The sequence below is a fragment of the Gracilinanus agilis genome, chromosome 5, assembly GCF_016433145.1.
Source record: "Gracilinanus agilis isolate LMUSP501 chromosome 5, AgileGrace, whole genome shotgun sequence".
NCBI classification, from domain to species: Eukaryota; Metazoa; Chordata; class Mammalia; order Didelphimorphia; family Didelphidae; genus Gracilinanus; species Gracilinanus agilis.
The window spans coordinates 117,833,211-117,851,236 of record NC_058134.1 but is presented as its reverse complement, the minus strand read 5'-3'; the positions used below and the strand labels follow the sequence as shown (position 1 = coordinate 117,851,236).

At 35.3% G+C, this 18,026-nt stretch overlaps 1 protein-coding gene across 1 annotated transcript in view; it reads left to right on the top strand.

Annotated features, from left to right (window-relative positions):
• Positions 1-18,026, top strand: part of EXOC4 (exocyst complex component 4) — an 892,087-nt gene that overhangs the window by 397,216 nt on the left and 476,845 nt on the right. Inside the window, exon 10 of the mRNA XM_044679735.1 lies at positions 656-752. Within this exon, the coding sequence (XP_044535670.1) occupies positions 656-752 (97 nt within the window). The remainder of the gene's footprint in view (positions 1-655; positions 753-18,026) is intronic.

The following is an 18,026-nucleotide window of genomic DNA, read 5'->3' as shown; positions in this document are numbered from 1 at the left end:
TTAGTAGCAAAGGCAGAACCAGGATTTATAAGCTATTAATTCCTAAATCTTTGTTCTATTTCTTTTATGGCTCTTCCCTAGAAAGTCATATAATGCTTCTTTTTCCTGAGTGGCAGCTTAATAAAGTGGATAGGGTACTGCCTTGGAGGATGGAAGAACTTGGTTCAAATCAGTCTCAGATTAGGTTTAGGACCCTGGAGTACTTATCCTCCTGGTTCCTCAAGTTTTCTCATATTTAAAAGGAGATGTTTGTATTTGATGGCCTTCAAACGGCCTTCATGTCAGCTCTAAACCTATGCTCTCGTAATCATATTCGCCTTAAGGTTCCCTGTAAGTTATTGGCTAAGTAATTCATTGGTATCCTGATGTCCATATATTCTAAACTCAACTCTGAAATATGTTTGGCTTGTAATTTGGGCAAAGTATTTAGTTCACCTGTTGTTGACACTTCTTGCTGACAAATTAAGAATAGCTATAGCAACTTTGCATTTCAGGTAGCTATGAAAAAAAACAGATAAAAAATAATATTTTATTATTATCCATTTTTCAAAGAAAGTGCACCTTACTAAAGCATATCCCAAGCTAAATGATCTTGTTTTAGTCCTTATTTTAAAATTTACAATTAGGTAAATAATTAAAAAAACTTTTTTTAAAGGAGGTCCTGATGACAACTTAATTGAAGGTGGAGGAACAAAATTTGTCTGCAAGCCTGGAGCCCGAAACATAACGGTCATATTTCATCCATTACTCAGGTAAGATAGAACCTATGATGTGCTAAGCATAGGTCCATATTTTTATTATTTATGCCAATGTATTGAGTGCCAATAGTGTTATTTTTTCAGTATTCCACAAGACTTTAAAAAAGATCCCTAATAGTCTCTAAAGTCTTCCTGTCAAAGTTAGACAGCTCAGTGGAAAGAAGTAAATCATCCTAATGTCTTCTCAGGTCTGAGGAGGAAAAGTTCCCCAAATGTTTATATTTAATTTCTTTCCTTTTCTGAATTAATGTAATGCATCCTTAATTTACACTATGGAAATCCTTTGTGAATTAGAAATTCTTCTAACAAATATGATTGTCTTCCCACCCCCACCCTCCAAAAAATCCCAATGACAATATGTTAGTCAAAATTTCAGCATTTTATGATAAAAAAAAAACAAACAACTTGGTAGTATGTGACGTGAAATCAGGTCTTCAAATATAAAACATATTTTGGATCCTTAACATAGGACAATTATTATCTTCAGCCTTTTTCTATTTAAGAAATATTAAGGCTGAAAATATTTATTAATAGAGATATACAAGATATTATTTTTTATTTATCTTCCCTTTCATGAATTGGAAGATATAGGTGTTATACATTTTCAGATAGTGACCCAAATACAGTCAATCTGGTTAACTTCTTTTGGGATAACTTTTCATTAATTCTTTTGAGTCACTCGGATACCGTTTCTAAGCATTTGGAGTAGAAATTTAATAGAAGTTTAATAAATACTACTATAATACTCTGGCATAGTTGTTATTACTTGAAATTATAAACATTACTTTTGATATTCTTACCACCATTATTAATAACCCTCTTCTCTCCACATTAAAGAGAGTTATTAAATCCAATTTCTTCAAACTACTCTTATTTTGCTAGAGATTTAGGCATTTGCATTGATAGCTGTAGCAGTCATGAATAGCTTCTTCAAGTTGACATCAAGAAGACCTGCATTCAAAAAAGTTGTGTGAACCTGGCCAAGTCACTTAATATCTAAGTACTCTAAGGGATCTTCCTAGGGCCCTCTAACTAGAATATTTATATTTGTGATCTAGTTCATGGAGGGATTTTTATAGAATGCAGAGGAAATCCTAAACCCTTTCCTTATAGATGTGATACTTCTCTAGACACAGAGAGGATAGAATTATTGTTTGAATCTAATCAGGCAGCTAGTTATTTTCAAAATCATTTTGACTCAAAATTGTTTTCTAAAAAAAACCAGCTTGCATTAAACTGAATTTTTCCATATTAATTTTTTAATGTAACAATACACTTAAGAAACCATGTTTCAAATAATAAAAAAATGGAAATTGTCAAGAAACTTTTGAAATCTTAAGGAGATAGTTTTTTATAATAAATATTATCATTAAACAAGTCATATTGTGTTTGTGTACATCTACACACATATATGCATATGATAAACTGAGCCCTTAGTAGACAAAAGCTATATAGGGCTATGTAGGGCTAATTAATGTTGGGCTTCTGATAACAATTGTCTTTGGTGACCTATATAGCCTTAGACAGCTCTAGTTTAAATAATCATGGTAGTAAAAATCAGCTGGCTTTGGTAATTAGTTTATTGCCCTCTATTTCCCAATTACATTGATCTCTTTTAGACTAGTGCTGCTAATTGTTAAGAAAAGGGGGGGGGAACCTTAATTATTATAGGCATTTCTTTTTCTTTTCTTTTTTTTAAGCCCTTACCTTCTGTCCTGGAATCAATACTGAACTTTGGTTCTAAGGCAGAAAAGCAGTAAGGGCTAGGGAATTGGGATTAAGTGACTTAAGGTTCACACATTTAGGAAGTGTCTGAGGCCAGATGTGAATCCAGGAGCTCCCATCTCTAGTCCTGACTGTTCGCTGAACTGCCTAGCTGCTCCTGTTATAGGCATTTCTTAAACCAAATTTAACCCCACACCTAACCAAGACATATATGAAATTCATATACTTATATACCTTAAGGTACTAGATACTTTTTGTTGTTTATTGTCATAAACAATATCTACTAGCTCTACTAAAGGCCTTTTTCCATTTTTAAGGAGTTTTTCTAAAACAAATGGTTCACACACAGAATCTGAGAGTTGGAAGGGTCCTCAGACCATCAAGTCCAACCAGTACTTGAGGAATCCTTTCAGCAGTATTCCAGATAAGGGATGGAATAGTGTAAGCCCCCAAACTTCCAGTATGTAGTTTTCTTCTCATCTTTTCCCCAAACAGCCCCACTTCTGGGTCGACTGCACTTATTATATCATGTGATGTTTCTTGCTTCATCGTGGGAAAATCTGCCTCTCTTCATCTAATACTGGCTCTGTTTGGCATCATTATTACTAATGACTCCTTTCTATATATTGTGTAGAATATTCATGCTCTGTGGGGCATAAAACCTCTTAAGAGTGGTTTTATTTTTCTTGTTTATGCTGCTTTGCAAGAAAGTTTTTCTGGATAATGTGATATGTCATCAGGTAACCTTTCTCCAGATTACTAATCTAACTTTTAAGGTTTATTGTGTCTCCCACTGGTTTTACTTGCTTGTTTGATCTCTCTCCCATCTAGTTATAATTTATTATTAATTAGAACTGGGAAAAATTTAGTTGTAACATCTCTAAATTGTTCATCTCATTGTCTGTATAATGCTTAATGAAATCCAGAAGAGTAATATGTGCATGGAAAGGTAAGTTAATTGCTTGATAAATAGATATAAAGTCTACTACAAATTAGCCCATACTGTACATAACTTCTGCTCATATACACATTATAGTTTCTCAGTGGATAGTCATAAAAAAGTTCTTGGAACTTAAAAGGGCCTAAATGTTTCCGTTGCAAGGAAAAGACCATCTGAAGTCTTAGGAATTGGATTTCCTTTTTAAAATTTTATTAGGAACCAAATAGTTTTATCTTAATGGCATTGATAGAATAATGGTTTTCTTCCTGATCAAAAAAGTTAGCACTTAATATAGTATTCTATCTTTCATCTTTAACATTTCTCTTGAGTCTGTGTAAATGTGTATACTCTCTTAAGAGTAGTTAGTTCCAATTTTCCTGAATTCCCTGAAGTTGTCATAGGTTACAACCTTTAGAGCTTGCCAAGGGAAAATGAGACAGTTTGTGATCCTATTCAATTTTTAGCTGATAAACTTTACCTATTGAGTTTTTCTAAGGCATTTTAAGCAAATTTTTCTTTGAACTTAAAGCATCTATTTGACCATTTGGAGACATAAGTGTAAACATTGAAATACTCAATAATTTTACTTTATTAAGATGCTTTATTAGAGCATCCTAGAGTTTCTGTTTCTCCCTTGCTTTATTTTTTTTCTCTACTTAACATCCTACTCTTCTTCTTACTCTTTCACCTACAACAACAAAAAAACAAAAGCAAATCCATGCCTACTAGGAAAATATAATGAAACTCCTATATCTGTTCATCTTATTCTGTTAAATGTTTACCTCCTTGTGTCTAGTACCTAAAGTACCCTATGTCTTCCTAGTGGGCCAAACTCTATCCTCATTAAATGTAAAACTTATTAAACTAATTTTCAAAGAAAAAACAAAACATAAATAATCATGACAAAGATTTAAACAGAAAAGGGTTACTATCCTTATGCATAATTTTTTAGCAAATCAAAACTTTTTTCCCCTAGTTAGGCCACACTTTTGATGTGAGTTGTTTAAAATAGAGTCTTTGTTTTGTGTTTGGTATAGTGTCCCAGATTTTGCCTTCTTTGCTTAAACTTTGCACCTGCCACTTTGATCCTTTTTGATAACCAAAAATGTTGACTATAAACTTCTCAAAATTGTTTATGAATTTCTGTAGTCAATATAGATTTCTGTTTTAAAATGTTAGAATGATGACGTTTACTAGGATTCACATGCCTCCAAAAGCCATTTTAAATCAAAAGCACAACCAGACACTAACAGTCATGATTAATCAGCATCACATTCTTTTACCACAGAGCTAATAAAATACTATTAGTTACTACCTGTAACATTTGTATGTGGTTCCTCTAAAAACCCAGATGGCTTAAAAATATTTTTGAACTTGGTCAATCTGAAAATTATTTTGTAATCAATTGAAGTTGTTTTCTAAATATTATATTTGTAGTATGTGTAAATCACCACTTTAAAGTCATGAACTTACTTTTTAAAGAAGCCCGGTAGCTTTAAGGATCCCTTCTCTTCCAGAAAGCCTGCTCCTCTAATTAATTCTAGAACTGTTGATCTCATCTCTTGAAGAGAACTTCTCCCTCTCCCTCTTCTTTCATTACTCTGTGAAATACAGTAGCCTTTTTGTTTATACTTGGTGGCAAGAAATACCTTATTTAATTTATATAACCAATGTACGATACTAATATCTTTGTCCTAGTCCATTGTTGTCTCTTAGAGAGTAAAATTGTAGAAAGCAGGAAGCATATCTGTTCAATTCACTTTATATTATCCATTGCTTAGTGAAGCATTGTATATAATTAGACACTTAATGAATGCTTTTGGTGATAAGAGGTCATCTAATCTATTTCCTTGCCTATGAGCCCACCTGAACAAAGACCATTTCAGATAGATGGCCTCCAATGCTCTTCCTAAATGGATTCCATAATCTCTTCTCCAGAAGTACAGACCCTGAAGATGATACCACTTATGCCCTCTCTTTGTTTTCTACCTAGATATTTGTCATTTGTCAGCTTTCACCAGAAGCCTTCAGGAGAAATGGATGAGTTCATTTTGATTAATGGAATTTACTTTATCCTCCTGGGCCTTTAATTTAGGGGTGGGAAGGGAAATATGGTAATGATGAAGCTTGTATGACATATTTTTTCCCCTTTGACGTGCAGATTTGGTCTGCATTTAGATTTCCTCATTGCATAAATGACTAGTAATTAATAGCTGCTATGTAAATAAACCTTCACTGAGTGAAGCATATTTCATAGAGACATCTACCACTTGGTGACACGGAGCGACACTTGTTATAATGAGCTGCACAATGGGATCATTTGTCAGAGGAATTCAGATATTACTCTTTGGTTGGTATTAGAAGTATATGTACAGAGGGGGAATTCCTTTTTTTCTTCTGTTTAAATCCTTTGCCAAGATTTACAACCTGGCAATAAGTAGACCTGGATTCTAACTAGGCCTACTTTCAATGTGGAGCCTGTATGAGCCTGGGCAGCTAAATAAAACTTTTTGGACTTTAATTTTCTCATCTTTAAAATGAGAATGATATTGTACCAATGTTCTTTATTTCCCAGTGTTTTGTGATATAAAATAAAACAATTTATCTGAAGATGATTTATAATAGCAAGACATTGTAAGAAAGCTCCTTTCTATTTTTACCTCCTAATGAAATGCACTTTGATTAAAAAAAATTATTTTCCAGTTTAGGGTCATTTATAACTGGCAACTGAGGGCTCTTGAAATACTTTATTAACTTCTTTACTTCATAGGCAAGTTAGTCTACTAGGTTAGATTTGCAAATGAAGTCAGCATCTTGGAATTGTACCTGCCATCTCATAAATGCATGCTTTGGGTTATAAAGAGCATAAAGAGGGGAAGCTAGATAGAGTAGTAGTTACAGTACCAGGCCTGAAATTGGGAGGACCAGGGTCCAAGTATGCCCTCAGGCATTATCTATGTGACCTTCTATAAGTCATTTAACCTCAATGTGCATACCCTTTCACACTCTCCTTAGAACTGATACTAAAACAGAAGGTAAGGGTTTTAAAAAAAGGATTATAAAAGGTACTAAGAAATTATAAATGGCTCACATTCCGTCACCACAGTGGGGGAAAAAGTACAAAGCTAGACTATCTGTCAACAATAAAAGACAGTAATCTAAGTAGGGGATCCAGTGAGGAGTATGGCCCTCAAAGAGAAAAGGATTCTAGTCATAAATGGGTGGTAGCAATGCATAGTGGATTGTGATATGACCTTGAAGGCAGGAAGCCCTAAGTTCAAGTCCATTCTCTAATGCTGGCTACACAACTAAAAACTAGTCCTAACCCCTTTGGGCTTCATAAATCACTAACAAAATAAATTGCAGAGCAGGTTTAGACTTGCATTGATTCATAGAGTTTTCTCACCCAAGAGTTCTCTTTGTCAGGAATATCACAAATCTAGTCTTTTTTTTTTTTTTTTTAAATCCTTACCTTCCGTCTTGGAGTCAATACTATATATTGGCTCCAAGGCAGAAGAATGGTAAGGGTAGGCAATGGGGGTCAAGTGACTTGCCCAGGGTCACACAGTTGGGAACTGTCTTGAGGCCAGATTTGAACCTAGGACCTCCCGTCTCTAGGCCTGACTCTCAATCCACTGAGCTACCCAGCTGCCCCACAAATCTAGTCTTTAACCCTCTAACTGAAGGGAATGAACAGTTATTTCTTTTTTTCTTGCCCAACTCATAACTATGCATTTGGGTCAAACTCAGAAAGTTGGAGCTCTGAAGGGTTCCCTTCATTTGAGTTGGAACAGAACCAAGAACTTATTCTACACTTGTAGATGAGTATGGGAAGTGCAGAAAGCATGGTACATCTTAGATGCTTTGAATTTTAGCAGGCTAATTGACATCTTTTTTTTTAACTTGTTAGGTGGTCTCTTTGTTTATTTGTTTCAGCTGACTTTTGAAAGGCATTGGATTCTTCTGGGTAATAGTCACTCTACATATGCTTTATGAAGTATGTTTATTACCAGACAATTGACGAACAGATGTCTAGTGTGTCTTAGGGGTGGCAGAGGAGAGACAGGAGGCTAAAGATGTCGGGAATGATGGCGTTTTAAATTACAAAACTGCCATTGATCTTTGTATTGTTGAATAGTATTAAGACTGAGTATAGTGTGGTGAGTATCTGTATTTATTAACAAGAACCATATTTTATTAAGATCAGGCGCAATTAAAAGGGTTCTGGCATGGATCACTAAGTCAGACTCTCACTGGGTTGAAAAGTGAGTTTGTGTCAGAGCGAGGGGTACTGCGCTGTCGGGGCTCACAGTCTTCTTGCTGCTGGGCAGCATCCGTGCTTGCCAGCTGCCTGCCTCCCTTAAGGTGTGACTGCAGCAGAAGAGCCAAATTACAATTCTATCATCTCATTATGGAAGAGAGTAACTTGTTAAAATTAAACTCTCTTGCTAGATCTTGAACCTAACCGTTGTGTAGGAAGCCATCTTATGCGTACTCATCTCTGATTGTAGTTGTTTATCAGCTCTGGTGTGTGCATGAGTGTGAAGAAGGAATTGAAATTATAATATGTGAACATGGCAGAAACAAGGCACAGGCCATTGCAAAGCATCATCAGCAAAGAGCAATATATAATTACAAAATTATTTCACAGAGTAAGTTATGCTGACAACTTGGATTTTTCTCTCAAACAGTATTTTGTTCATCATAAGGAGTGCATGCTAAAAACCACATTAAATTTATTTTCATGCTATTTTACTAATAACAAACTACTAACAAACTCAGGATTGTAGAATAATCATCTCCATTCAATGAACATTTTGAAATGACCGAGTATACTTTTTTTTAAGTAAAAGGAGGCTCTTTTGGCTCCTTAAAGTAATTTATCTGGACTAAAATGCTTTTCTGTTTTAAATAAAGTGGCCATGGATTTATTCTTTTCAGGTAGTTGGTCCTCCACACCGACTCTTTCTCCCTGGAAAGATTCAGTCATATTTTACCAAGGATCTCTGCCCCAGAGATTACCTTTGTCATTCATTTAGCTGTACATCTCTTTGGTCACACAAGCAACTAAATAAGAAAACATTAGCATGGAAGGAGAAGACAAAAGAGAGGATCAAAGCAATGAGGAAGCCTTTTGGAGAAATTAAATTGCTTCAAAGATATAGAAAACCTTGTAAAACTTCATCATGTAGGAAATCTCAATATAAATAGAATTAATTAGTCATATGGGAGCTGTAATCTGTATTCTGGGTTTTAATGTTCTATATTTTGCTTCGCTGAGTAAAATAAAGAATCTTTTTAAAAGATTAGACTTTGTAAGTTGATTTTCTAGTGTGCAATGGAAAATGTAAGTGAAAGCCTCAAAAGAGGATGCATTTACTTGGGGAGAAGTTATAGTGCAACAAATGCAATGTATTAAGTGCCAACTGAGTTCAGGGCCTTGTGCAAGATAGTAGGGGAGGCAAGCAGTATAGATAGGGCACTCTCACTGCCAACAAGCATAGAGTCAAGTAGGAAGATGCCACCAGTAAAAATAACTATAATTATATAATTATAGTATGAGAGGTATATTAGTGAGTTAGAAGTACCTAAGGTCTGAGAGAAGGTTGTTAGCAACCCAAAGATCAGTGAAAGTTTTCAGAAGGATTTGGCATTTGATTTTTGATTCAGAGAATGGGTAAATATTTAATAGGTAAACAGAAGATAGAAATTCCAGCAAAGAGAACAGTTTGAACATAGGCACAGGGTGAGAAAGCACAATGTGTATTCTGGGACATCATGCAGATTTGGTGGATGGGAGGTGGAAAAGGGCAGCTGGGAGATTCAGCTGCAGAAACCCTGGGGATTTCTAGTTTCTGACCAAAAATACTCCAAAAATGAAAGTGCATGTGATAATGATCCTTGAGCATATGTGAAATTGCTATACAGGATTGCTGACATCTATACATTTTATATTCCAAACAAATTTGGCAGAGTATAGTTTGGCTAGAATCCAGTGGAACTTTATTATAGCTTTATTCCATAGAACATGAAAAAGACCCTGCCTTCTGAGTCTTCTGTCCAATGCTGGCTATGTCACTGGTGTATTTTACCTGCTGGTTTGTTCTAGAAGGACAAGGAAGAGGGGAGGTTTTTAAAAATGTAAAGCCAATAAGGAAAACACTGCAGTGATTTTCTGAAGATTATTTGGCACGTGTAACAATGGCAAGCATTTGTTCTTGTCTCAGTTACACTGCCCAGAAGACTTGTTCCACCTTGAGTATCTCTTTCCTGTTCAATGACTTTCTGGGAAGAGTACTTACCATCCATATAAGTAGTTATCTATAAGGGGTTCCTGTGTGGAGCTTCCTCTATTCTTGTTGCACTAAGCCTAATTTGCTAGAATTCTTAAAGAGTTATGTGGATAGAAGATTCCTTTTCTTGTTTTTATCTTTCATAGTTATATAAGGTCATGGGGATATGTGGCTGTTATGTTTAGCATGGATGGGGATATTCTCTTCCCCCTTTCTAGCTCAGTACAACCATTCCCAGTTCTTAAATTTGGGTACTGTCCCTACTCAGAGTAAGATCGTAAAAAATTCTCTTCCTTACTCTTGCACAAACTATGAGGATCTACAGAAAGTCACTTCCTGCCTCCTTCATGGTCACCTTATAGAATAAGCTACCTTATAGAATAAGGGTTCTTCACTTGGAGTTAATAGAATCCATGAATAGATTTCAGGGGACCAATGAACTTCAATGGGGTTGGGGTGGAACTTTAGTCTTTTTTTGTAGTCCTATATACTTTATTTTATTCATTTAAAAATAGTATTGTAAAACAGAATGCCAAAAGAGTCCATGATATGAACAGTTAAGAAGTCCTGTTTTTAGAGGCTTAGTATTCTTGCTGAAAGGGATTCGAGAGGAAAGAAATAAGCCTTGAAGCATATAATGTATCAGAATTAGAGATTCAGGCTTTTAATCCTGTTTCTATGTAGTTCTCAAAAACTTTTGGCCCATCTTAAACCTCAGAGACCCAAATAGAGTCTTGGTAAAATCCCCCTTTAAAATACCTGCTCCATTCTTCCAATCAATCCATCTCACCCTCTATCTCATACTTCTTAAACCCATATACTCTTTATAAAAAGCCTCCAGTTCTTCCCTTGCCCAGAACTTTCTTAGATTGTTAGTTCCCCCTGCTTTGGCTTCAGTTCATTCTCCTTCCTTTTTCTAATCTAACCCTGTAGTTAATTATTTCAGCACAATGCTGTCTGCTCTAAAATCTCTTCTTTCCTTGTCCTGTTACATCTTTTATCAACCCTCAGCTTTGCACTAATCTTAGTACATGCTTCCTCCTTCCTTCTGACTCAGGTGAACAGAGCTGGTGGACATTGCACCCCAATGTACATTTGCAGCGGACATTAGAAATTCACATTACCTGTTTCAGTCATCCCTCACTCCTTTAATTTGTTCTCTTTGTCACTTATCACAGAAGCATCACTAATGCTTGGCTTCCTCCTCAAATCTCTCACACTTCCCTGTTTCTAAGAAAATGGAGGCCTTTCAACAAGAGCCTTTCAGCCTCTTCTTCCACTTTCCTAACCTCAAAACTCCCTGACATCAAGTCTGAATCTTTCCTCCTTTCCTCCTGTGTGAGATTGCCTTCTCCTTGCCAAAGTCAAGCCCTCTTCATATACTTTTGGTCCCATCTTTTCTGCCTTCTCTAGCAAATTGCAATCTCAATCGCCTTCCATAGAATCTTCAGCTTCTCCCTATATATTGGTTCCTCAGTGCTTTTGGTCCTTTAAAAACCCTCACTAGGCCCTAAAGTAATTTTGTGTTGCCTTAATTAGGGTAACTTCAATGTAGAAAGAATATTCAGTTTTTAACCATGTCCTAAGTATCCTTGGATAATTAAGCCTATTTGGTTAACCAGTTTTTGTGTCTTTACTATTGTATCTATGGATTGCACATTTTAAGAGGAATATTGATAGACTTCATATTGGGACCAGCTAAGTACCAACTAAACTCCCTTTAATTGGAGATATATAAGAGGAGTCGGGAAACACACACTATGAGGAATTGTGGGAGTTTGAATATATTTAATTAAAGAAGCAAAGACTAAATGAAAATGTGGTAGCTATCCTCAGAAATTGAAGGATTATACTGTAGGAGAGCAACATTCTTGTTTTATATTACTTCACAAATCCAAACCAGAACCATGGGTATAAATTGCAAAAACAATTTCAGTTCAACTTAGGAAAGACTTTCCAGTGAACAAAAACTTGTTCAATAGCATGAATATATTAAGCTCTTGAAAATAGTTAAATGAGAACCAGATTGGTATCTGATAATTTCTTGTTTTTGTGTTTTATTAGAAGGGGCTGCATGTTAGATTTTGTTACTTTGTTAAATGGGACTGCTTGACTTTTATGTCCCTTTCCAACTCTTTATTTCTGTGATTCTAAATCCTTTTAGAACACATGGCACTAGGTCTCTGGATGACCATATTTCCCTCACTCCTATTTTGTTTCTCAACTTAGCTAATACAATTACTTTATGTACTATTGGTGGGAATCATTGGATTAGGTTATTGCTGTCATTACTATATGCCAACATCTTTTACTAGATGATGATGGGAACCTTATCACCCTAAACAGTCGCTGGTGATATATTATCCCCTACCAAGATAATTTGCTTTCTATTTTCCTTTTTGCTCTTTTGTCCTTTCTTTCTCTTCCTCCACCAGTCTGTTAACTAGCCTGCTAGACAAGGGGGATCCACCAATTCTCACTGACTATTAAATCTTTTGTTCCCCAAATTGAATGGAGAGTTGTATTCCTAGAATTGTTAGGACTTGATTAAAAAAATTTTTTTTGCAAAGCTGAATCCTATAAAATGGAGAGTTTTCTTAAAGAAAGAGATTTAATGGAAATGACCAAATGCTTGGGATGTTAGGGAAAACTAAATCTATCAAAATCTATGTCATGAGTACTATCTCAACAATAGACACAAGTCTATCTATAATGTTTCCTCTAGAATTAAAAAAATTGAATCCTGACAGTAGTCCTAAAACATAAAGGTTATACAATTTATTCTGCATATTCCTCTGAAGATTATAGTGGATCCTGTTCTAGACCTAGTTGTACCTGCCTGAATTCAAAGTTACATAGATTTTCCCAACTCCCAGTGGAGAGAAAAAAGGTAAAAGGAGAGAAAAAAAAAGATATAAATCTAGGATGAAGCAGAGATCAAGGATAAGTTATACTATTCTTTCAGAGTGACTTAAAAGAAAAAAGTTCCAGAGCCTAACCCAGAGTGTTGGAATAGTCCCAATAGGCTACAGTCCTCATTGTGACTTTAGTGCAGGGGTCCACAAAGTATGGCTCTTGAGCCATATCTGGCTCTTTTGAGGGCCATGTCTGGTTCTTTCTACAGGAGCCATAAAGTCAACCACGGCACAGTAACTAACAGTTTACGCATGATCCATTTGGTACTGAGACTATCTTCTAAGATAGAAGGTTCCCTCATTGATATTGCTGCACGAGGCGAATCCTGGTCTTTAGTTCAGCTTGGTAGGTGTGCTGTGTGTTCCTCCTTCTGCTCTCCTTTTACTCTTTCCACACCTGTTACTGACATCTTGGGGTTCTGTAATTGATCACTTTTGTCTATATTCTCTACCCCTCTGCCTCTGATTTACATGGCTTTATCTCAGTGCATTCATTGGGGCTGCACTCCCTATTTGTGGGATTGTTACTGTTTTTAACTTTTCTACCTGCTCTTAAAGGGGAACTATAGTCAGATTACATCTTTACATATGCTTCATTACTGAGAAGCATTTCTCCGCAGTAGTTGTTTCATTTGATACAGAATGATTGAGTAGGCAGCACTGATAAATAACTGTACCAGGAAATGTGTGTGATGTGTCCTGGCCAGTTTTCCATGAAAAGGTACCCTCCTCCCCCACTACTTACTAATGCCTGCACACAGGTCATGTTATTTTCTGTAATCTCCTGATCTCCTACTTAATTTATGTGGCCAAATGGCTTAACCAGCAGGCCGGCAGCTTTTTCTTCTTCTGTTGCCTGACTTGAGAGAGGGAGAGGAAAAAGTATTCTTCCCTGAATTTTTCCCTCTTTATTTCAGCAATTTTCTTAGTGTAAAGGAGCTTTATATGTATGTGTGCAGTTATATCAGTACTATAGTGCCCCATTAAGTCTTGTTTTTTGATTAATAATCAGCAAAACCATGTAGCACCAGAAGTCACATTAATGTACTTTATTCATCATTGGTTAGCACATAATAACATTATTAAAAATAGTTCTGAGACTTATTATACTTTAAAAGTGTTGTTCTTACATAAAATGCACATATTTACTTGTATTCAGTATTAAACATATTGTATGGCTCTCAAGAAATTACATTTTAAAAAATGTGGCATTTATGGCTCTCACGGCCAAAAAGGTTGCAGACCCCTGCTTTAGAGGGAAAAGAGAAAGAAGGGTAAAGAAGAATCATCCCTAAAGGCCTGATGAAGTCCTGCCCACTGCTTCTAGTTCAACTACATCATAAAACTTGAAGTAGAATATTTGGCTCTTGCCCCCTAGGAAGAAGCAATGTATACCTACATTATAAGCAATCAGTGGAAGGAGTCAGTTTGGAATGAGATTATGACCCCATTGATGAAAAGAAGTTACCTTCTCCATCCCATTCCATGTGATTCATTGTTGAACCACAAAGAATATGCTCTGCTTTAAAATGGAAAATTGTCCCTTCAATCCTTTTAGCAAATACTCATACTGATAGGAGATAAGTTGAAGGAGAGTTCTTTCATATCCTCATTCTCAGCACTTAAGGGTATCAGTTTTTTATTCTAACTCTAATTATTATTATTATTATTATTATTTCCAATCCTTTTCTCATAGTAGTCTGGCATAGAGATACTCCAGTGGTAGTGATATTTAAGACAAAGAACATGACTAACAGGTACTGTAGAAGCAAGTTTTGTACCTAAACTTATTTTTCCAAATACACTATTTACTTACATGAGACTTTTCATTGTTTTCTATTCTATTATCATCAGAATTAATGCTTTTGAAAACTTCCATATGCAAAACATTAAGGTAAATGTTTCTTTTAGGCTTTTAATTTACCTAATTTGTGAACATCCATTATGTGTTCTGAATCTTTAATTTGTCTTCTGAATCACAGTGACCAAAATGCATTTACTGCTCCTGATCAGGCCCAGAGCTATCTTAATTTGTTTTTCAGATGTGAATTTATAATAGAGTACAAAGTAACCTTTTTGGGAGGTATGAAAATTGGCCCTGACTTTAGTAATTTAAATTCTCATGGTCACTAACTATTCCTTTAGATTTCCTATTTTTGAAAATTATTTATCTCTTGCTGCCTTTCCAGTCTTTAAAAAAAATTGCTAAGGATAATTTGTTGTTCTCCTTTTTGCATAATCTTGAAGGTTCCTTCAATTTCTGCCTCCATATTTTTATTTGTTTTCGTTTTCCCTTGACTACTTCCAGTAATAATAATTTAAATACAGTTAGCTAATAATGATGCATTTTCTCCCTTTTCAAAGACCCTGGGCATATACTAGGAATAGGACTATACCTGTGATCTCTTTGGTGTGAGATACTCTCTTTGAGAAATTTTCTCAGGTGATGCAGATAAGCACACTTTATCTGCAATTTCTAGTCTTAGAAATACATCGAACACATTGAAAAGGAAAAAATAATACAACGAGGTCATGTCAGAGTCCTAGGTATACATAACTGCAAATAAAAGTTTTCTTGGGAGTAGTTATCTGATATTTTGACACTGCAAGTAACCACATTGCTCATCTGGTCCAGCCCTTAACCTTCATATAAGCATTTTAGACATGAGACAGTTGTTTTTTGGAGATGGAAAGTGATTTGCCTTAGCCACATAGCTGGTTAGTGGCACAATTGTTACATGAATTTTCCTCGCCATGTCTGAGCTTTTTAAAAAAATGTTTTTTGTATTAGTGTTGATGTTAGTGAAATGTGATTTTCTTGCCTATTGCTTACTATACTACAGGGACTTTGCTGTTTAATTGACAATTTGAGTAAAGAAACTTCTTTTGAAGCTGAAACAAACCAGTAATAGAGAGAAATAGGTAGCAGCTGCCACAAAAGACATTAGGATTTTTTTTTTTTTTTTTTTTTTTTTTTGGTAAGCGAGAGCAGCAGTTTCAAACTTGAATTTGCTAGGACACCACCTAGTAATTTGTCTTGTGATTGAAATTGAAGCTGGAGCTCTTGATGGCCACAAGTGGTTTCCAACTTTCTGAGGGGGAGATAGGTTATCTCCCTATTATATGGTAGAAACTGTGATTATTGTCCTTGTAAGTCTGCTTATTTTAAGCACATCTATGTAATTTACCACCTTGTAAGGGGTGGGGTAGAAAATAATAGGTGTATGGTAAATAGACTTGGGCCTAAGGTCAAAATGTTTCTGTATTCCTTTTCTAGAAAATCAGGAAATCTATCCATTTACAACCCTTCTTAGTCATCTCCTTTATGCTAGCCAGTATGTTATGCTCTGAGAATATAAAAGTAAAAGTGTGACAGTCTCTGTCCTCAAGGACCTTTCATTTTACTGGGAAAGTGCTTTCTCTTGGCAATTTACTAATTCGAAGTTTGCATTAATTCAAATTCAGTATTAGTAATTTTTGACTAAGATGTTAAGAATAATTAATTCCATGAATTTGGGGGATCTTGAATAAGAAGACTCTAGCTTAAAATGAGTACCTTTCAAATCAAATATTAATTCTTCTTCCAATGTGTCTTCAGGATCTTAATGTTAATTCTTTTCTATTCAAAGTCAGATATTTATAATACTGTATAAAATTAGGCAAAGCATGGCTTAATGTGAATCTTTTTCATTTGCTTCATTTGACATCTTCATGTTTATATTTAAATTTATGAGATATTTGATATCAACTAATCCATATGTCAACAGATAAACTCGGATGTTTTGCCAAATCAGACTAGTCTCTTCGCTGCCTCCATTATTCTTAAGTAGTAAAATCTTACTAACTGCTCTTTTTAATACATATATATGTAGGTATATTAGAAATAATATGAGATCAGTAGAAGCAGTTACACTTATTCAGTAATTATTTATATTTAAATGACTATCAAGACAAAAAGTACCATGATACTTTTTATCAATCCCTCTCCCAAGGTCCTGTTATCAAATTCCATATTTACAAAACTGGCAAATTAGGGAACAATTGCAAATAGGTTCCCAGTTTTTTCAAAGACTACACATATTCACAGGGTCATGAGGATCGAAATGCAATGTGTGTGAAACTTGAAGGAATGCTGTGGAAACATGAGTTCTCCCTCATTTCAAACAGTGCATCATCTTATATTCCACAAGGTCTCTTTTGATTAGATCTTCTAGTACCTCTCCACCAAAAAGTTACTTGGTATTTATGTCATTGGTATTTTATATATAATAATACTTTCATAATAGCAGCTAACATTTATATAGGACTTCACAGTGTGCAAAGTGCTTTCCCTATCCTTATAACAAAACCTATGTGGTAGATGCTACTATTATCCCCACTTTACAGATGAGGAAACTGTGGCTAGAGAGTAAGTGATGAAGCAGGATCATTCAAGATCTGGATTCACATTTTCTACTAACAAGACCAGTATTCTAACCACCGAGCCACCAAGCTACCTCATAGCTAATATGGACTTTTACATGTACACATGCACATTATAGAGTGTGAGATTCTTGTGAACAAGAACCTCAGCACCTAGCACAGTGTCTGGAACATAGTAGATGCTTAATAAATTCCTGGTTTATTACAGGGATGATTATCTTTAGTCTCTATTATCTAAAGAAATAAAATGAGGTGAGCAGGGTACCTGGCCATAGTGAAATGAGGAGAATTTGGAAATGGAAACCAATGGAATTCTTTCTTTATCAAGTTTCCAGTCCACTCCAGTTGAAGAAACATACTTTTACATATTTCTTATTCAAAAGGAATAGATCAAATTGAAAAGGAGTGAGAACCTAATTGAAAAGGCATGTATCTATAGGCATGTATCTATATGGAAATCAAAGAATTTGATTGGGGAAATAGAATGAAGAACATTTGGTTGAGAATAAAAGGAGGAAGAAACAGAAGTGGTGTCATTATAAGAGTTTGCATATTGTTCAACCATATGGTGGATATAGATGAATTTTTCTTAATATAGATTATACAGTGATTATAGAGCCAAGATACTATTGGGAAGGGAGGGGGTAGGACTCTACTCTTTTCTGTTGAAGGCTCATTCTGGCAAATGCAAAGCATGTGTGACATATTCCTAACAAACTCTCTTGGTAAAAATTTTCTTCTCCATGATATTGAATATACAACAGAAACCATGATAACTTATATATATATAGTATGACATTCCCCTTTGTAACCTATAGCTTGTTAAATAATTTTAGAATGCTACCTTGGTTTTAGTCATGTACAACTCTCAGTGACTCTTTTTGGGAAGAGGAGGAGGAAAGGAAGGAAGGAAGGAAGGAAGGAAGGAAGGAAGGAAGGAAGGAAGGAAGGAAGGAAGGAAGGGAGGGAGGGA